Here is a 22,736-nt window from a genome sequence, read left to right on the forward strand (position 1 = left end):
TCTTTGTGCAGCAGCGGTGGAACAGCTTCAGCGTCTTTACCTAACGCGGCTCAATTGCTGCAGGTCACATTTAAAGTTTCAGTTTTAGAACGGGCTGCACTAGTTTCATTAAATAATAGCAACTAGGGCAGAGCAACATGGATACAATTACTTTAATACTGATAAACCCATGAGAGCATGTTCTCCTTTCACAGAATATATAGTACATGTTCGCCAGAATGTTGAGGAACACAATCATTGATGACTGAATTCCTATTGATACTGTATTACTATCAGTATTGTATTCTTAAAAGATGCCCATTAACTGTAGGATGACTCACTGGAGCACTGTCTCCTTGCCTCAAGTTTAAATGTCCTCAGACAAAACAGTGAACATTAGAAGATTACATTGCCTACATGACACTCAAGAAGGTGGTGAGGTTAAAAAGCCTTTCATGTCCCATGGCTATTGAATCGTATCAACAGTAAAAAATGTGTGCCAGCCAGGTGAACAGTTTCATGATCTGTGCAGACCTGTCTATACTGATCATGTGACCATTATGTGCTTGCCCATATCAGACACCTTAATGGCTTTTTTTGAAAAATGGAACTGGACCTGGAAAAGAAAATGCTCACCGTGCCAATGAAAGCCACTTATAGAAGAAGGGCATTCTTAGAGTGAGTGAGTGGAAAATCCCTTGAAAGTTACAACATGTACGCCGTTAAACAAAGTGTGACAGTTCAGTGTTGAACAAAGTTAATCATCAGTCGGATCATCCACAGGAAACATAGCAGCGGTCGAGGAGGCAGTGGAAAGTCACATGAGAAACTGTCGCGCTGCCGGGGTCAGACACACACACACACACACTCACCTGTATTTAAGGGGAAACATGAGGGCTTCCAGGGCGCGGCTCGCCTCGCCGAGCCTCTGGTAACTGGTGGAGTGGAACAAAACCTTGTGTTCTGTCAGAACCGCACAACACAGGCTCAGAACGTTTTGGATTCCTGGAATGAGAAATAAAAAACCATGAGATAATGAAAAATAAGGAGGTAGTTGTTGTAACGCGACTGCCACATTGTTCCAGATCATTTATCACTCGTGGCTTTTTGTGGGGGAATTTTCTAACCTTGAACACAGATTAGAACAAAACTATCTTTTAAGATTTATTTTGTAATTTTGGCAGTGCTGCAGAGCAACCATATCAGGCGTCACATAGATGGTTGTCGTAATACTTAAAGACTGGAGTGCAATTTCCGGGAGTGGTCTCATTTTGAAATCCGAAGAGTTAACTAAATTTTAACTAAATCTTACTTTTCAAAGACTCTTTTGAAAGACTACCACTTATTCTCAAATTAAGATTAAATCTGTTTAAATATTAATTCATATTAACTCTTTATTAATGTCAGTTGCAAATGGTTTGATATATAATAAAGGAGCCAACAGGTTGATCACATCTCCTGCAAGCTGTCCACTATTATCTAAAACCACGTAGGCTGCTGGCTCATGAAGACAAAAATAATAAGTTTCCACAACCAAACGGGACAGTTTATATTAAACACTGAATGCAAAGCCTATGGGAAAACTCATCTCTGAGAAAACAAAGGAAATTACACACTCTCGCACGGTATTAATAATATTTCAAATACTGATGTGACATTCAGGAAGAATTCTAAGTTTACAGTTCCTGTTATTGTTTCCTTTCAAGCGACTGACAGACCGATTCATCACACGTCGCAGTGATAAGGAGAGAGGAACACGGGCAGACGTATCCGCACCACTGGGGGCGCTGGGTCTGGATGTTTGGCCGCCTCAGTGGAGCGTTTCAGTGATAAACAGGAAACATGAGCCTCAACAAAATCTGACAATTGAAACTGAATGAGCCACCGACCATACCAACAGAATTAATTCATCACTTTTAGACAAGGTGGGTCCAAAGGTCACTCTTTCTATTAAAAGAGACGCACAAGACTGTGCCTTGGTCATGTGACCACATCACTGAGGCTCAGGTTGCACAGTCACACCTCAGGTTCAGGTGTTGACTTATCTCCTGGAAACAGCGACACATTTCCGACCCTTAGATAAAGAGGAACAGGCCCCGGACAAAAGCAGCAAACAACAAACAGGCTGTTGACGGCCGGTTTTATCTCGCCCCACGGAATGTACTTCCTGTCCAGTGTGACATGTTTAACACACATTCCTCTCTGGTGACTCCGGTGAACTGTGCACCCGCGGCGATGTGCCGACCTGCCTGCCTGCACAGCTACTCGCCCGTCCTTATACGGACATGAGGATGACCTAATAGGTGGGAAGGATGCACTTGTTCTCTGCGAGTGTAACTGATCAGCTGACTTGGGATATTTACCTTCGCCTCAGCAGTTGTAAGGGAAGAAGAATGATTAACTGAGACATTGTCTGAGTCTGTCCGTTACTTTCACCCTGAATGCAACGAGAGCAGATTCTCCTGACGTCCTGCTACACAATCATATGCAATTTTTTTACTACAACTATTTACTGGTGCAACAGCGGAAAAATGAAAACTTGTATAATTAGAAGACAGACCGAGGTATTAACTTCATTGATCATATATTGACCTTCTGTTACAGGAATAGTGAAATATTTTGAAAACAAAGGTACAAGGGGAGAGTATAACTCCGCCCTCTTTTGCCACGTTAAAAAGTGAAAAGGAACTCTGGATATGTCCGTTTATCCAGATCAGCTGCAAAACTTAATGGGTTCCTCCGGGGATCGTGCCCCTCCTCTCCACAAAATTTCAATAAAATCAGTCGAGTAGCTTTTCCCATTATCGTGCTAACAAACAAACAAAAGCAAATGGAAACACAACATCCTTTGCAGAGATAAATAGGATGAATGGCTTTCTTGCCAGGAGAGGGATAAGAAGAATGGTATGGTCACAGGCTCCAGCCGGGAAATTGTTAACATAAATTAGCATGCAGATTAGAGTGTGGATACCTGACCGGAGCCCGAGGGGTCGGGCCGGGTTTGGACAAAGTTTTGTTAAGGTTCGGCTTCGGTTTGGGTTCAGTCACATTGGCCTAGCTATCATCTGGATTTTTTACTCTGCACATGACTTGCTATCAAAAGTGAATAATAGTAGTGAATAAACAATAACAATATAAAGAATAACATGTCACCTGTCCTGCAGCAGCCTAAAGGTTCAAACATGTTACTATACGGCAGTGACCAGGCTGTCGTGATACTCTGACCTCAGATGACATGGAAATACTGTATAATTAAAGCAAGTCAGACTTGAGCACAACAGCACTTAACACTCATTGTTCACATACTGCTGTGCACTGATGAATGGAAACCAGCTTATGAAGACTGATGGACCACTGTTGGGTATTAAGTCAAGATTGTTTTGTTTCGTGTATCCAGATCAGCCACAAATGCCTGACTTCCACATGACCCTGATCACATGTGTATCGTGTAAGTACCCCCCATGCGCATGTTCCCCAGTGTGTCCAAACAAAAGGAGGATGGTGTTAATAGACTCAGGAAATAAAACACACTCTGTTTTCAAGCACATTCTTCTTATCAAACGTGGCTTTGTAGGGGCCAACTTTCCATTACAAATCGCATTTCAGGTGAATTATATTAAATTTCAATCTCGGCTCACAGATGTTCGCCTAGAGTTGCAGAAAATTAAATATGATTTTTCTGGAATGACCTGAAAAGTGGAAAAAAATAAAATAAAATAAAACAATGGCTCAATTCATGGTTTATGCCAAATTGTCTTTTTCAGATGAGCACAGTGCACTCCCCAATAACTGGAACTACAGACTGTACAGTATGAGTCACAGTGAATCAGGCCTGTATCTCTAACACAAGCACAAAAACAGATTTATGTTCTGACTAAACATATTGTGCAAAGAAAACGTGAAACCAGCAAACTAAATCAAATCTTCATCATGTGCACATTCTTGCCCGGACAAAAAATTACTGGGATGGGACACAGTGAAAACCACATAATCTTGCCTCAGACACATTTAGTGCAGAATTAATCCAAGTTCTTATGGGCTTACTGCAAAAGTCCCCAGATTGTAAAAGTTGTACGGCACAGTAGTTTATCACCATGTGATCAGCAGAGCCTCCAAAAATCTGATAAGGATCATCAATGAGTGAATGTAAAACATGTCACAGACAATAATCTGCTTCTTAAATTCAGCTAAGAAAACTATGGCAGTAATTAAAGACAAATGTTTTTAGAGTGTGAGCGCTCAGATTAGAACAACCAGCCTCACAAACCATACCAAATTTTCCAAAGGCCAAAAAGAAGTATTGTGTGGATGTGACATCCGGCAGCAGGAAACTGTTCTTCCTTCAACAAATCATGTAGCAAATAACAAATAAGTGACACATCAACATGCTGTTGTTGGGATTTAGTCCCACAGTCATTAACAAGTTATGTCCTGACTCAAGTCTCATCCTGTCTCATGATGACCAGTCAGTAGCTATCAAAGTGCCTGGACCCACCCAGCTGCTGGAAGAGCAGAGCAACACTCTTGCACGTGACGGGCAGTGTGTCGTTCAGAGGCGTCTGGATGAGCTGCCGGTCTCCTGCTCCCAGGCTGAACAGCTTCTGTAAAGAAAGACAAATGCAGCCAAGGTCAGAAAAGTTGTCATGGAAAAAAAAAAAAAAGGTTTCTGTGGGCACCAGGGCTGCATCATTTAAACAAGACACATGCTGACATGGCTGAATAAACCAACTAAATGAGTCAGCTTCTCACTGAGCAAAAGATCGTGACTGGTGCAACCCACAGATGCAACAACATTCCAGGAACCTCACCTCTAAAAATAGCCTTTCATTTTGAAATATACAAAAAAAGACAGACTCCTAAAGCGTGTGTCTGCGCTGCTGAAATGTACCTTTACTGATTATTCGAGTCAAATTAGTGATGCAATACTGGGAAATGTTTGAAAGCACGTTTATCACGGTTGACATAAATGCTGAACAGGCTTAAAATACGAAAACTAAAGAATATACAAATATTTATAAAAAACAGAGAATAAATAAATAAATAAAAACATTATAAATATTACACAATTAGATTATTGCACAATAGCAGTAATTATGTAAATCGAGGTCTCCAACTCAACTGGAACTGAAAGCCAGTGAGAGGAAGTGGGTGTTAAGCAATGTTTAAAGCTTCTCTAGGGTCTGAGCAGTTCTGATACAAATATATAAGCTGCTCCAGAGATTAGGGGGCAACCACTGCAAAGGCCTGGTTGGTTCCCCTCAGTGCTCAGGAATGACGGTGGAACAGTTCAAATAAATGATGTGGTGCCAGCCCTTATAAATATTTGTTTTTATTAATAAAACCTTAAAATGTATCCTGAATTTGAAAAGGAGACAGTGAACAGAGGCCAGTACTTATGTCATGTGATCTCTTTCTCCTTTTCCAGTGGCTGGTAGAGAAGAACACTAGAGGAAAAGTTCATCATTAAAGAGAAAGATCAAAGTCGTACTGATACATTTTTTGCTACTCTGCTGAGGTTCTCCGTGCAGGGGTGATGAGGATTCCTCCACAGTTGTACTAGTGAACTAACATATTTGTGAGACATGCGCTCCGGCACCGGGGCTCATGTTAAACAAACTGTCACTTGCTTGACAGTTATTTTTCCAAAGGTGTCAGTAAGTAAACTGTTGCCTGGTTCACTGGATTAACATCCTCACCTTCTGACACCAAACTGCAGCAAGGAAAGTAATGATGCGTGTTAGTGCTGTGACTTTCTGAATATATTCCTCCAAACTGCTATTAACACAGTTTAAGAGGTCTTCGCTGTTATTGGTCCCACTTTAGACTGAGGTATTTTGCTCCGAGCAACACGATGGAAAAAATGACAACTATGTATCAGAAAATGAGTGCCTGCGGCAACAAGACACTCCTAATTGGCTGCACAGCAGACATAAATCATTTTAGTGGCTGCTCCATCGAGGCATCAAGTCCAGCCCCTGGTCTTGTCTGCCTTCTGGGCCGGTAGCAGAAGTGTGACATGTTTTGCGGACCGCTGCACTTTGGCTGTGCCTCAGGTGAGACGTACCTGGGATCCACCAGCAACGGGAACCTGGAATGTGAAGAGGTTGGCGACCAGACCCTCTAATGGGAAGTTCAGGCTATCGATGTGGACGGTGTAGATCAGACCCAAGCAGCCCTGCGAGAGCAACCAGTGAAATACTAGTAAGACAGGGATACACACAGAGGATAACTACTCTTTATAGACATTAATATTGCAGCTCGTTGTTAATCATCGTCTGCTTTTACTCTATCTGGGCCATGAGACAAGAATGGTTAGGCGTCATAGCTCAGTTTATTTAGCTCATTGTAACAGCGGAGCACTTATTGCCTTAGATAGCATGACTGAATGTGAGTCTGTGATCAACTTTGGAATGAAAAGATCTGACGTACGTAGGCTTTACTGTCTTCACTTTACTCAAGTATGTAAAAAAAAAATATCTGAATATTCCTTCTGGACAAGACAGAAAAATATTTTCAATCAAGATTTCATCACGTCGTGTCTTATTACCCGGAATATTTCGGGATAATCCAGCCTGGACACGAGAATGAGACTCTTTGGTGCAAACACTTGAGCTGGCTGGATCAGTCCATCCTCCTCTGCCTCCTCATCTTCATCTTCGTCAACCTCAATACTCTTTGATCCCTGAAATATCAAAAACAAGCACAAAAAAAACCACAATTTCAGTTGAAGAGTTCAACACTGAGGCATGGACAATAGACCTTGAATGAAGATCAGCATGGTTCAGGAAAAAAATTACAGATTTTGATATACAACAACATCCAAGTTTTAATGTAAATTACTGTGTGACATATCTGTGAAGATTCTCAGTCAACAAAATCATGGTATCTTCCATGAAATGTGTAGCCTACATAGGCAACTGGAATTGATTGTGTTTCTTGAAAGTAGTGACTGGAAACTTAATTTCACCTCTAAAAATACTGAATAATGTGTATTAATACTGACTAATGTTTATTGCAGAGCCTGATTGTTGAATTCATAATTAAAGTTACTTATAGTAAAAATGAATGTTTAATGTAAATGATCAAGTCTCGATTACATTTCTTTGTCATGAGAGTTTGACAACTTAGTTTGACATCGCTTAGAAATATTTTTTTTTTATGGCCGATGCATTGGTATTAAAAACATTTTTACTATCTAATATCATATTGGAATCCACCTCGAAAAATCCATATCTGTCGCGGCCTTGTATATTGGATTTAAATTCAAATTAAATCCAAATCAATTGAGTAGTGGAAAAGTTGGTTGTACAAAACAAAAATATCAACTTCCAAAAATTCCTAAAGATGCTCTTTTGTCTCCAGAGAGGAGAAACACTTTTATGAAAGTTTGGACTATTAATTAATCTCATTTCCCAAACAGTCCCTTTACAGTTGCTGATCCCAGTCGAGTAACTGAATGAACACAACACGTTTAATAAAATTACAATGAGGTTAATGAAAGATCTCCCTTGGAAGAGGCAAGAATCACAATTTAAGTAATTGTAATTGTAGGCAATAATATTGCCAAAAACATGAGTGCAGTTTAAAATCAGATTTTGAACAGATTTTAACAATTACCGAATTCAGATCAAATTAACTCTATTTTTGTCACGTCAAACATTTTATATACCTCTACCCCAACAATTCTTTACGGGCAGCAATCTGGTTCTAATTGAGATTTAATTCTCTATTGAGAATCCCTGTGCTCTATCATAGCACTGATTCACCGACCTCTCCGCGCTCATTCCAAACTAAAGCCCTTATCACAATCTGGTATATTTCTCCAGGCAGTGAAAACATGCCATAAGTGCGTCGGTATCTCAGGACTGAGGAGCACGGGATCAAAATATCTCATTCAGATGAAGGTCACATTTCACCATTATTCTTAAGATTTGGTTCAATTATTAGACAAAATACATTCCTGCGCCGCCTGTCTGGACTCTCCCTGGAATCCGACGGTGCAGATAAGGATGTGGGTTAGAGGCTAAAGACTGTCCAAACACCCTCACGTTTCAAGAAGCATCGTCAGAGACATGAACTCAATCCAGGGAGTAGTGTTTGCTTTGCAGGAACAAGTCTGCATGAGGTCAAATATAGGCTCATCAAATTTTTAACACAAGACTGACAATAAAAGTAAGGTGGAGCTGTGGTTGAGAAGTTGATCAAATCCAACGATTTATATATAGGTTATATAAGGTTTATACATATATATTACAGTCTGTAGTGTGCCTAAAGTGACCATGTCTTTGTCTAGTTACATACTTAACATAACTTTACACATATTATTATTTTTTTTTAGAAACACGTATCAAGTTTATAGAGGGTTAGGGTTGTATAAATATATTAGCCAGAAATAAAACTTTGAAACAGGTTGTACTGACTTTAACGATCGAAGCGCAAGCGCATTACAGTTTGTCCAAATCCAAAAAGGGTTGCTGCGCAAGGTGCATGGTTCAGATGGGTTACACTGGAAGGCTATTCTAAGATCACATTTGTGTGGTAGTAAAAGTGAACGCTTCTCTGCAGAGGAAACACTTTCACTCTGCACACAGCCAGACCATCTGTCTGTGCTACGAGCGGAGCCTATGCGTGCTGCGCACCCAACTATGTGGGTGCAAATTACTACCTTGATGTTGTGCCCTTGAAATAATAGTTAAATACTGCGCCACTGAAATCAGACCAGATTTTTGTGGGTCAAAAGCACAATTACTTTCCACTGCCTCAAGATAGCAATGCACCAACATCTTGACTGATCACACCACAGTTTAAGATTAGGAGGCTTCTGGGTGTTCAGATGGTCACAATATGGGCACTGGAAAGGAAAAGTTTAAGGCCTTTACATTTTTAAATGTTCTTTTTGACAACCCTAATCTCCCATTAAAGATTAAAGGGATGAGAGGGACTGCTTTGTGAGAGCAAAGTTTAAATCCTCGCACTCAGATCTGAGCGCACATGAGTTGATGACTGGGATTTGAGTGAGGATCAGAAAACAGTTGGTATTCTACAATTTGTAATTAAATAATTGCAGTAATTACTGTTGTGAGAGTAGCAACTTTACAGCTTACTCTGTGCTCCAGAGCTAATATAAACATTAAATGTGGAGTGTGTGTGATAAACAGTTTCAGGGCCTCACTAACAGCCTTACTAGTCCCCTGATAAGAGTAAACAAAGACACAATTACAAAAACATTAGGCCCCATAATCAGGTCTAAATCTGTTGTTAAGGACAAATCCTATGAACTCAACGGACCAAGTGTGTGGAGACAGAAAACAGACAGGGATGAAAGAATGAGGACGATACACTGGTCTAATATAAACACATTTTATACAGCACAGGGACAGAGTCACCAACTAGTGGCAAGCAATGACAAGCAGAGTTATAGTGAGTGATTCTAATCCAATTTCTGTCACACTAACTCTAAACCAACCATCCTGACTTTAACCACTCATCTTTAGGGCCTAACCCTGACCCCTGGCCCTCAGGAGTCAGGAGTTTAAAACCTTGCTTCAGTCTACCCATTAAAATAACTTCTCAAGGTCATAGTGCCTTGACCCACCAATCATCGTAACCCTAACCACTCTACCTATATGCCCAAATGTACCTGTCTTGGTTTGGCAACCTAGATTTCAGACCTTGAAAATCGAAAAATAGAAGCGACACCAAACAGAAAAATTTATGAACTGAAGTAGTTATCCAAATAAAGATTTACAATTTAAACAACCCAGATATGATTCGGTATGAAGGTGATACGGGGATGAAGAGCTAATACCTGACGGGAATCAGCCAGTTTATTATAACCCTAACCCTTTTGACTCCCCATTACAACTGCCCAGAGGATGGAAGAGGGAGTCGTCAAGATAATTTAATAGCCCCTTAACTCTGGCCCTAACCCTTATCCTAGCCCTATCAGAACCATAACCCTATCAGAACCATGACCCTATCATAACCCTTACCCTAACTCTATCATAACCCTAACCCTATCATAGTCCCAAACCTATCATAGCCTTAATCCTCGCCCAATCATAACCCTAACTCTATCACAACCCTAACCCTAAGTCCAAGTAGTAGGAGAAGAGGGGAGATGGAGAGAAGACAGCAAGAGATGGTAAATGTGCCACAAATACCACTGTCACTTTAGTGTGTCCGGTAACACTGAATTACTTCTGGTCAAAGACATACGATTTCACATCTAGTTTGCCAGGTAGGTGTGATGTTAGCTATAGCAGTGGGAGAGTTGTGAGTATCGGTGTCTGCAGCTGCACTGCCGGCCACGGGAAACTGACTAATCCTCTCAGCACGTTAGCGTTGCGACAGTTTCCTGCCTTGTTGCATTTGTCCATACAGAGGAACTTAGCCTCTAAGATCTGAGTTGGCTTACAAAGTGGATTTATTTTGGATTGATTCAATGTTTGTTTTGTTCTAGCTATGAGGATAAAAGTATCGTCTTCAACACAGTTAAAGATGCTCTAGATTGTGTTGTTGCCATGTCAACCTGCCTCCATGTCTTTGGGGGGCAGCTTTTTTGGAGGAACACTGAAGGAAAGCGTGTACTTGCTTTGATGTTGACTTTAAGTATGAACAGTCTTTCTGCAGAACCGTTTACACCTAACGACTGGGCTATTTTTGGTTATTTTCTTCCCTTGATGTGACTATTTTCTGTAAATCCAACCTCCCCTGATGCGTTGGAATCAGCGTGGAAAAATGTGCCCAGTGGTTCCAACAAATGTTTGTGTAATTATGGCACAAACAGTGAAGTAACGAGAAAAGGAAGCGCTACTACACTCTTGAGTATCATCATTCCACCAAAGTGACTCTTACAGTTAATGAAAGGTGTCACCGATTTACTTAAAACTTTTAAAAAATGTAGGCTGAACTAACAGGAATGTGACGGCCGACTGCCTTCCACATGTGAGAGGATGTGAAGTCACAGTGGGCAGAACGACCAGAGTCATTTAAGGCCTCTAACGATGTCAAACACAATGAAACAATTAGCCTGGTATTCTGTGGGCTTTTGGCAGGGGGGAGAAATTAACGAGATCATTAATAAGTTAGAAAATGATCCTGTCCCAACAAACCTGTTGCAATCAATAATTTATGGGGGAGGCTTGAACATTGGTGCCGAAACCACCAATCTGCAATCAAACTCAATCTTGTATGCATGAGTAAATCATATGAAAGGCAGCGGAGAAGAGCACTGGTCCATCTTCTCTTTTATAACAGCATCCCTCGGCCAGCTCACAATTTATTAGACTGGATCCACGCAGGCTTTTGTTTTCTACCAATGCATCAAATTCTGGAAGACATCACACACGCGGCAGACATTCCTCAGAGTTACAAAAGTGCCAAAGACTGTTAAAAAAAAAACAATAAGCCGAAAATGGAAAACAGAATGAAAACAATCATGTTGGCCAACGAAGATATCCCCTATGGTCTCTGAGAGTCATGAGAGACACATGAGGATGAAAGTGACCTCATGCTCATCATTGAGTCCCCAAAACTGGGGATTATCACAGTGATGAGCTTATGTGACCCTTATAAGGAGGATGAGGAGGATGTGATGCACAGATGTCTGATGGAGGGACAAGGTGATTCCACTTATCACAAGGCTAGCGTGGTGGCAGAGTGGTTTGCACTGCTGCCTCACACCCCAACACATTCTGGGATAAGCTACAGCTACTTGTGACCTTCAAAAAGATCTGTTCATTAAAATCAATACAACTAGAATGGGCCTCAGTAGAGCTAATACCTCTTCAACAGTCCCCTTAAAGTCAATCAAGATGCACCAAATTGCACAAACTCCTAGATATCAGTCCCCCCTGTCCATCAAGAATGAATTATTCCCTGGGAAAAGTGGTGTAAATGTTGAAGATGTCCTGTTTCGCAATGTTACAAAAAGTGTTGTCTGGATGCACTGCCAAAATCAGGAGTTCTTTCTTGGTCCATGTCACATCTATTCACCAGGTTTCCTAGGAATCTGTCCGGAAGTTTTTGAGTAGTCCTGCAGACAAACAATTAAACCAACTGACAAGAACAAAACCTCCATGGGGGAAGAAATGAAAAGGGCCCTAAAACAAAGATGTTAAAGGACAGTTCAGTCGTAGCATGTGCCCCCCCCCCCCCTTGAGCGTGTGCATGCGTGCGTTGCATTCGTACCTGCAGGTTGACCTCGGCCTCGTAGAAAGTGAGGCAGGAGCAGAAGTGTCGATCTGATTCGATGTCTGTCAGCACAACTGTGAAGAAGGTGGGTGCTTTCCGATCCCTGGACAGCCTCCAACCTCCAGGCTGGCAGAACTGAAAAGATGTTCGATAAAATATCATTACATGAGCACAGCAACTACGACAATTCACCCACACAGTCTGATATATAAAGTGTTTCAGTGGCTGAAGAAGCAACAGCAAAATCTGCGTGACGTCTTTAGACATTTATGCAGAGAGCTCACTTCAGAGACAAACATTTCAATGTGTCTGTTGACGTTTTGAAGTTGTAGTTATGTTTTGGACACTCTTGGCTGGCGACCTATTCAAACCTTAAATGGACAGGGCAGCAGCATATTCCAGTAGGTGGTTTAATCCTAATACCCCCACAGAGAGCTGAGACAGGATGTCCTGTTTGAGTCCAGCAGTCACGTCTGCAGAGCGGGAAGTGGCATGTTCAGCAGACCAACATGCACGTCAACAATTTTAAATATGACGGAAGATGTTAAAATACCGGCAAGTCCAGGAATTAGGCGAATACCAGCTGAAATATTGTTTAAAATGTTGCCGTCAATTGGATTGCATTAGTCACCAATTAAGAAAAGGATATTGAAGTGAAAGTGAAGTGAACCATGTAAACAATCTAGTGTTGAAATTCAAACTATCCAGATTACAGATTTGTTTCTGAGACTTCTTGGCTTAGCTTTGGACACATATTGGGTTTCTTCATGAGTAAATCGAGTTCTTCCAAAATCTTCCTGGCATAACTTCTTATTTATTTTCCCAACACCCTGTTTATTGGGGATTTGAGGATTCAACACAAATTAACAATTTTCGATGGATGTCCAAACCGAGCAATATTTTATCAAATTGTGGGCACAGAGACTGAGAGAGGCTGTCCTCATCATAAAAAGCATCTTTAACAGGTTTGCATGTCTCAAAGCAGCAGTGTGAGTCATCACCAGTCCTGACAAAAAACATCTGCGAGCGCTGAATAAAAACAAGCTTCTTCTGATAAAGTGTTTTGTTCGACTTATAAAGTTTGTCAGTAAAATGATTCTAGATGGAGATTTTAGTTTCACATATTTTGTCAAGATTGACAAATATGTTGCTTTCACATAAACAAGCCAGTTGTACAAGTCAATAAAATGTATGAGCATGAAGAACCATGATAAACTATCATGTCAAAGCCCCAAAAATAAGCAATTTATAATGAAGGAATTGATAAATGATCATTTGAATGTGAGAGTGACAGAGGGCCAAAATTTGTGATCCAGGCAGGCATTTAGTCCGAGAGTTGAGTGTTTGTGTCTGGTCTCTGTTTTTGCTGGAGGCCCAACTGGCCTGGCTCTGAAAACGTTGTTTAGACTGCTCCTCAGGGGTTACACAAGGGATTACTGGACACATGGAGGAAGAGGAGAGGGCCGGCTGAAGGAGGGGCGAGTGAGGGCAAAAAACAGATGGATTGATGGACAGATGGATCCGTGTACAGCCAAAGAAAAATATACTGGCAAGGTAACATATCTGTGGCAGGAGAAGAAGAGGAGGAGGAGTAGAGACAGAGAGGGAGAGAGAGAGACAGAGAAAGGGGAGGGCGGTGGAGACTAGGACAGAGGAGGAGAGGAAATGGGGTAGGAAGGATTTGGCTTGTTCGACCTGGAGGATTGGACCAGGACGCCACCATCTTCCAGCAGATACAATAGCTCACAGGAAATCTGTTAAACCTGCCTTGTTTGTGTGTGTGTGTGTGTGTGTGTGTGTGTGTGTGCGTGTGTGTGTGTGTGTGTGTGCGTGTGTGCGTGTGTGTGTGTGTGTCTCTATCAGGCCAGACAGAAGCCAAGGACAAGTCGGGATAGCTGTGATCCTGTCATAAACTATTCCAACTATGCCATTCATTGTTGTCAAAAAAGAGATAAACACAATTGGGCCTGCATAGTTCAGAAGATCACAGCAGATATAGCATCCGGCAAGTGTGTGTGTCCATTGTACTGTATGCATGTGCATGCATAAGAGATAACTGTAAAGGCGAGCAGGTTGCAGAGAGCATGTGGCGGCGCGATGATGAGAAGACGACATTAAATCAGTGCTTCCTTTGATCTGCTATCTGGCCTTTAGGTCTGCAGAGACACACTCGAGGGCTGGCGCAGGTTCAAAGTCACCTCAGGGAGTCAACACTATATTCGGCAACCACTGCATCCAGACAGACTACTCACATCGTTTTAGAAACAACTTATGGACGTCATCATCTAGTTTAAATGTTGGATGTAATAACAATGTTACAAATGGGGCAATTCAAGGAAATAGAAAAGGCAAAAATCTGATCAAATGTTTCCATATTTCCTCCCCTCTTGCCTTTTTATGTAACTCAAGCTTTAAAAATATTGTATCTGCGTATGACTCATTATGATTTTCAGTGTCAACTGAGCATGCATCCTAGACAAAGGTGTTTACATATAGGGCTTGCTGTTTACTTGTGAATAAACTATTTGAAATCAAGTTGAGAGTCTTGATGGTTTCAGAAATCTGTCCTGCATTTTTGCATCTTTTGCAAAAAGCCTAGAAACATCTGCTGGGGCTGCACTGCTTTCCACTAATGTTGTTTATCATTTTAAATTTAACTATGCACAACCGTAAGTAAACAGAGATAATATGTTCATGCTATTGTTTAAAACTCTGGCATGAAAGATTTCTCCAATTCAATTCAAAACACACAATACAGTGTGGATACAAACACAAACACACACACACACACACACGCAGGCACGCACGCGCGCGCACGCGCACGCACACACACACACACACACACACACACACACACACACACACACACACACACACACACACACACAGATGATGAAGTCCTGGCAGAGGTAATGGATGAAGATCTAATATTTCAGATTTGAAATGATCAGAATGACAGGGACAGCAAAACAGTAAAAACTGCAGGAAATATTGGGACCTTATCCTTTTTCTGTCCTGCTGTTCTTAATTCTAAAAACTAAACAAAAAACTGTTAAATCACCAGGACAGATGAAGCAACAGAGCAAAGTACACAAGTGAAAGCACTGAATGACGGCATCAAACACGAGCTGTGCTGTACATTCAGCTATAGAAATCCAACACACTGGAACAGGTGCGAGGATCATTGTATAACATTAGCCTTAATAAACCCCGCACACCAACACACCATGCAAACACGCACGCACACAAAAGGACATCTATTCCAAAATTAGACCTAAGTCAAGTGACAAAGGAACTCTGCGACACACTCGCTGTATTGATGTCAATACCTGCGGCTAAATCCTCTGCATCACATGTGCTGCACCCTGGCAGGACCAGCTCCCACCACCACCACTTCACAGTTCACCTACTCATTCAGTGACACTGGATCTTCAGTCTGACCTGCTAAGCATCGTCCCAGCAGAGTGCTGCACCAATAAAAGAGGAAAAAAACAACATCACACAGGGGCTCTGCCTGATCAGGACAGGGTTGCATTCTTATTCAGTGACGAGGCATTAATCCCTGGTCACGCCAGTGCAGGCTAGATATATAACTGGCAGCGGCAGCCATGAGTAAAGATGACTCAGGACAAAGAGACGTAGAGGACAGTATCTGTCTTCAGAATCAGTGTTATTTTTCTCTGGTGTGAGACCAACATTTAAGATTCCTGTACTTGGGAGGAAATACAAACAGCCTGAAGGGGTCATAAAACCTTGAAAGGTTTCCCGTTGCGACAAATGAGCTCAATCCCATAAATCCTTTCAGAGAAGGACTTATTTCATAATTTGGTTGAGTTTCAAACCCAAAATGAAATCAGGCAAGTTCTTCGTGCAAAAACTAAGCTCTGGCATCATCGAGGATGACCTAAGCTGAATGAGGAAATATCACTAAGAAAAGAAATGACATACAACGTAAACATTATAACAATTGAAAAACCTAAAAATAAATTTAAAGTAAGTAACACGCTGCCAGATAATCTCTAATCTTAGATCAGGTGTTAAGGAAAGGATGTGAAAAAGAAATCAACAGATAAGCCATAATCATCATCCTTTCAGACAATGCCTGGAGTGACTATCAATACAATGTGGTCAGAAAAACTTCAACAACAGATGTGCACTACACCGTGTACTTCCATTAGGGTCTTCCTTACTCGTTCCCCGTGCACGTGGAAGAGACACATGCCAGGAAGACAACACAATGACGGAAAGTGAAGTGCAAGGTGTCAGGGGCCAGAGCGGGCCAGGCCGGGGGGGTGAGAAGGTCAACGGCGTGCTGCCTGCCGAGCGCTCCCTACTTTATCAGGTCCTGCAGGATGAGCATTGGACAAAACAAGCAGAGATGGCTGCTCCGGCCGAGAGGTTTGGCGCACAAACATGCATGTGTCTCATCTGTCTCCTTCACTCAAGGTTAGCGTGATGAGTGCAAGAAACAACGCTGTCAACAAAATGACCATAATAGCACCCTTATCCAAACACCACTTAGTGGTCGCAGAGAATTCATTTCTGCGCCAAAGCTTTTAGCTCCATCACTAGGAGCTGCGGCAACTGAGGTAGCATCTCCTACCCTCCATTTCTATTCTTCAACTTAGTCCCCCCGTCACCAACACTCCTGGTTTCCCTTTACTGATATGTTATGCAATACGGGACGCATATGGTTCATTTTAGGCGTAGATATTTTTAGACGACCATAATGAACCACAGTAAATAGAAAAATGTCTAGTCAGGCAGGACAGGAAGAGTCATCTAGCGAAGATTAGAAACAGCGCTGTACACAAAATGTCAAGCTTCATAAATGCCATATGTGTAGGAAACCTAACACTAGAAAAAGAGCCTACTACGATGTGTATTTATAGCCCAAATGTAAAGTCCAACAACCCTGCTGAATTTCCACAACATCCCTCGGGAAGATTTGTTCACTCCGGGGTGAATACGTAGTCTATTTCAAAACACAGCATAAATTCAAAACACAACCAGTTCACCACATGCAACTTGAAAACAGAGATGCATAAATAAAAAAAGCACCCTTTGGAGGATTGGACATTCCTACGATCAAAATCAATCTGCTGTCAGATCGCTTCTACTTGCACTCCCAAGCTCACGCCTGGAGCTAAACCTGAAGCATCTGTGTGGTGTTCAGGCCAGGCGAGGAGGTCCCAAACAATAAATGGATTTTATGATGTGTGGGTTCTTGTCAAGATTGGGTTAACAAATACTACATCTTCCAAACATTAATGAATTGAATCATAGTTCAGGGAAAAGGCTGCGGTGAAATATATTCAGGACAAAAAATTCCCTTAATGAATCCAAGGAAAATCCCTGGATTTTTCCCGTCACTGTTTAATACCAGGTTATAGTAGTAAAACTGATATTAAAACCACTTGAACAGTTAAAACAACAAGCAAAATGCAATAAATAACCGCATAGATGTGATGAAATGTGTCAAAACTGAAGTATGAACAACGGTAAGATCAACTGTGTAAAGCTTGTGGCATTTCTGCTTAAACAATCAATGACTTAAAGAAGGAGTTGCTCTGTCATGTCTGGGCATGCCTGCTTGTGCTGCTCTGTTTATCACAGGCTGACGTTGTGTTAGCACACTGTGCTTTTTAGACAAGAATAAAATTGATGTCGAAGCCGTCTGATAACCACAGAGTTTCACAATTCATGTGAGCCGTCTTGTATCGAACAGAAATCTGGCTCCAGACGGCACTTGGCTCTGCACAGTAAACAATTGTCAATCTAGCCATTGTCAAGTATAAATACGTGACAATGGCTGTATGTGTACGGCACATATTATGTTGCACGTAGAGAAGCATACTTTATTTAAAGCTCCAACACTGGTGACATATTAAAGAATTAAAATCGAACTTACACCTGACAAACACCAGAGCATAATAAACATTTATGATTCTGGTATTTGCAGAAGCCATGGTAAAAAAAAACAAAAAAAAACTGTCCTGCCGGGGTTCCACCTGTTCTTACCATAAACATTTAAAGGAGGGGGAAGTGAAAGATGGAGACTTCCCCTGAATATTCACAGTTTTCTTGCCAAACAAAGCATTAGACCTCATAAGAATTCAAAGAGGTGATGTCATGAAGGACCACAGAAGGCATATTTTATTACAAACGCACCTAAATACCTGAGTAAAGTTATAACATAAGTGACTTTTACTCGTGTTGGTCTTCTGTGCAGCCAGCGTATGAAGAATATAATTTTTGTCCTCCCCTTCAGCGCAACTTCAAAATTAAACTAAAGTATCAACCTGGTATGTGCTTGTGCTTCTCATAAAAGCAGCTCCCACTGATTTAACTTTGCCCTTTTGCTCCGCTTATAGAGCTGTGATGTCTCTGCAGGAACCTGCTACAGGTCAACCTCTGGCCTCCAAACCTAGACAGCCTGCAGCAACGCATTTGACCTTCGAGAACCTCACTCAAATCTGCATAACTGTGACCAGGCCATGGATCTGAACTACTTAAATAATGTAGTATGAAGCACAGTAAAGGCTCAACTACACTCAACATTACAAGTGAATGTGGAAATGGGCAGTGTAGCCAATAGTTAAAGTGAGACGACTGTAGGACATGAGGAAGAGACTTCAACAATGACGGAACATTTTGAGGAGAGACTTTGAAAGTTGGACCACTGCCGCTCTCAACACGGCCACTTTTGCCTCCTCCTCAAGAGGTACATTATCAGAACCTCCTCCACCATCGCCATGTTTGTGGTCGACTCTCTACTGGTTGTATTGCTTAACAGCCATGTCAATGTAAAGGATGGATAGCAGTAGCCTAAAGTGGCACCTGAGGTTATGTCCAGACTGAATGCAAACTCCTTTGATCTCTGAATGACCCATGTCGTGCATTCCTGTCTGCAACGGTATCTTTTTTTCTAACCACTGGGGGAGCCAGAGCTGCCACGCACGACTGTTATATTTCTTTATCCAGTTCTGGTCAACATCAGATGGCTCCCCCCTATAGTTACCTGCATCAGCTGAGAATGTGTAAACATGGTTGGTTTTTCCTTCATCTGTAAAAAGTAAACACGAGACATGAAAACACACCTCTGAGCTCATGGAGTGATGAATGAAAGAGCAGGATAAACAGCTTTGTCCTGAGGTTGTATATCGGTACAATGGCTGTCCTGCGTTTGACTGCTGAGCCCCGGCCTTTGGAGCCCTGTAAGATAATGGCTGATAATGACCTGGCTGTGGAACAGGTGCTTCCTCCACCGCCTTGTGGGAGCTCTGGCAAAGTTATTCACTGCGGGCCTCAGTCTCACTTCTGCCCGTAATAAGTTCAGTTGAAACCACAACAAGTTTTGTTCCTCCTCTGAGTAAACACTAATGTAGCGTGGAGAGTAAATGAGAATATGTGCAGTATGTGGCATACGTGATGAGGAACACAGAAGGGGCTAACGAGTTTCTATGTCCATCATAATGAATATGTTAATATGAGACTTCCCGCTCATGAAATCACACGCTACACCCACTGGAAGGTGACGTGTCGAAACCAGCGACTTTATCTCACCAAGTACTTCTCTGAAGCTGCACAGCTGAGATTTGAAAATTACGAAAGTGAAAGATTGTTATCCTGGAATTTCTCACAGCTGCATGGATAGTACACAAGAGAAGACAGCTCTCAGAGTAGAGAAGAAAAAAAGAATACTGTGCACACTAATACTATCACTAGTGGGAACACTTGGCACCTGGCCACAGGAGCTCCACATACTGTGTTGTACAAAAACAACAAGGGGAGGTGGTCTGTGACGTATCCTCTGAACGCGTCCTCACATCCCCTCTCACCAGTCCTCATACATATGTGAATGCAATCCAAGCATTTTTATGAATGACTGCTTAGAGTACATAACACATGTGTAGTTCATGATCGAAGAAACGCAGATGTTCTTTTGCTTCTCATACAGTGATGTATTTAGTAGCTTGATGTTCAGAGTAGTTTGAGGCATCAAACTTGAAATTTAGAGAAACCTTTCCACCAATCCACAGGCTGTGTACCACTTTGTTCCACTGTGGCATACATTTTCTATTAGTTCCAGGTGGCTTATTGGCACCACCGATTCTCCAGTAAAATAATAAAAAAGGATGAGTTGTTGCACGGATTAAAAATGGTCCCTACTGAAGTTTTATCTAAAATGAACTCAGAAACAAAACATCACATCATATCTACAGTAAAGATGAATACAGCTACACCAATACCAGGGTCCAAAAGTAGTACCCGCCACTCACCAAATGGGAGTAAAATTTCCTCACTACAACAGATAAAGCATGCTGACTATGTTTAGCAATTTCACCATTGCTATAGCTCAACAAAAAACACATGATTGTGTAAGTCTTGGTGCCAGGGAACTGTTAGCACTGAAGTCTAAAAGAGTCTGAGAGCACTGGCATCGACCAAAACGGGCAGCACAGTGATGTGGTAGTTAGCCCTTACAGCAAAAAGGTTCCTGGTTACAATCCTGGTTCTGCCAGGGTGTTCTCCGGGTACTCTGGCTTCCGCAGTCCAAAGACATGCAGATTGGGGTTAGGTTGATTGGAGTCGTCAAATCGATTGAATGTGTGAATGTGAATATATGTTTTTATGTTGACCCCTGCGATATGCTGGATGGATGGACCAAAAACGTAAATTTGGACCTTGACTTGAACGCATTAAAATCATAAAATAAAAAATGCACTCCCTCTGCAGATAACATTGTTTTTCGCTTAAGAAGCACAGCGACATCAGCACTTTGAAAGCACAGCTGGATATGTACAGTATGTTCATGATTCAACACAAACACACCTTGTTACAGACTGTGTTTCAGTGTAGCCATACTTGTGGTTTCATAGCGGTAAACGTGAACATGAGGATAAGACTAAAGGCCTCCAGGAGCCATGCTGCTCCATAAACCCAGAGACACTAACAGGGTTTGACAACAGACCAACACTACCATCCTTTCAGCCCCAAACTCTTACTAGTAGAGCTGTCGATGAATAACAGCAATGTAATGTATTACTGCACAATGTTATTATGCTGTCAGCAGCTAAGACTGTTCCAAAGAATCTGACAATTTTTCCCCCGCTGCCCGAGTCAATACCCGAATGTCTTCTTAAGTGAAACTCAGCAGGCTCAGCACACAGCAGTTTGGGCCAGATCACTTCTACGCCAGCACAAGACGGAACCATTACAGCAGGACTTTTTTTTGGATTTGGCAAGTCTTATTTTAGTGCCTCAACACTGAGGAAAACACCTGAAACTAGACATATAAACATCTGCATACAACAGGCAGTACTGGGATTTATTTCTAAATTAAAAGGTAAATAAACGGGTCTCAAAGGATCTCATAAAATCACCTCTGGCAGAAATAGAGGAACTATATATACATTGTATGGAGGCAATTAGCAGTTTGGATTGCTGCAGCTATAAGAATGTAGGCGTAAGAATGACAGTTATGTCACCTAGTTCTAGCCCTGGTATCAGCAGCAGTCAGCATTTTCTATACCAGCAACAGTGGAATTCACCAGTAGCCAGTGGGAGGAATGTCAGGAGACAGCCAGCTTTTTAGACGGGAAGGAGGAAATGTACAGGATGGCTGAGGTATCCCAAAACTTTGCTCTTTCTGGCTCCTGGCACCATTTCACAACTGCACGTTTGTCTGGGTGAACATAGAGTTGTTATTGTCATTGTCTTTTTTTCAATTTGTGTGGCCGTACTAAACATGCCTGTTTGGAATGGGCTGTATTCTTGGCCTGTGGTAATGCTGGTTGCATCTTTCTGAAACTGTACGTAGTAATTGAGCCGCAGCAAGTAAAGAGAGACTGCAGGAGTAAGTCAACAGAACCCTGAAACCGCGCCGCCGCCGCTGCACAATGAGCTGTTCACCAAGTTCAGTGAAGCTCGACTTGATATGCAGAACCTCAAACTAGAGAATCAGTTGTCATTGCCGTGATTGCGCTGTTGTCATGATCAACTAAGTCCATTAAGTTGAGTCCTAGCGCTGCCACAGAACGCTAGTCACCTGTTTATTCAAAGTTTCCAAATCGCACCAAAATTCGACACTGCACCTCCCTGGGCCTTACACAATACACATGCCAAGTGCAAAGCCAATAAGGTGAATGGTTCTCAAGATATGCGAGACACATACACACAGACAGACAGACAGAAAGAGATATTTTTGAATTATTAGAAAGAATGGAAGTTTTCTATTTCTAACTCATTCCCTTTGGTCTATCAGGAGGAAAACAACTAAATTCAAAGTGTCTGTGACAGAATAACAAGGGAAGGAACGCTTGGTTACTATTACAAAAATATATATAAACAAGAAACCATTAAGACTGAAATGTTTTACTGTATTTCATGTTAAAGCTCGGAGTATGTGCACTCTCCAGCGTACTGCGGCTTGATTTCATCCTGTGTATTCCCATTTCCTGGTGAGCTCACAGCACTTTTCAGCTTGGAAAGTCCTGCCTGCTTGACAGCCCCAGCTTTGTTTCCTGATGTGTTTAGCTTCACTGGCACACGGAGCATTG

The 22,736-nt window shown here is 41.8% G+C and overlaps 1 protein-coding gene across 2 annotated transcripts in view; it reads right to left on the minus strand.

Moving 5' to 3' along the window:
* sbf2 (SET binding factor 2) overlaps window positions 1–22,736 on the minus strand; it is a 91,658-nt gene that overhangs the window by 47,976 nt on the left and 20,946 nt on the right. For both annotated transcript variants that reach the window (XM_035159235.2, XM_035159150.2), the window contains exons 3-7: window positions 12,172–12,309; window positions 6,527–6,661; window positions 6,044–6,154; window positions 4,475–4,580; window positions 852–984 (exon numbers count right to left, since the gene is read on the minus strand). In XM_035159235.2, the coding sequence (XP_035015126.1) occupies window positions 852–984; window positions 4,475–4,580; window positions 6,044–6,154; window positions 6,527–6,661; window positions 12,172–12,309 (623 nt within the window). The remainder of the gene's footprint in view (window positions 1–851; window positions 985–4,474; window positions 4,581–6,043; window positions 6,155–6,526; window positions 6,662–12,171; window positions 12,310–22,736) is intronic.

The sequence above is a fragment of the Hippoglossus stenolepis genome, chromosome 1, assembly GCF_022539355.2.
Source record: "Hippoglossus stenolepis isolate QCI-W04-F060 chromosome 1, HSTE1.2, whole genome shotgun sequence".
Taxonomy (NCBI): Eukaryota; Metazoa; Chordata; class Actinopteri; order Pleuronectiformes; family Pleuronectidae; genus Hippoglossus; species Hippoglossus stenolepis.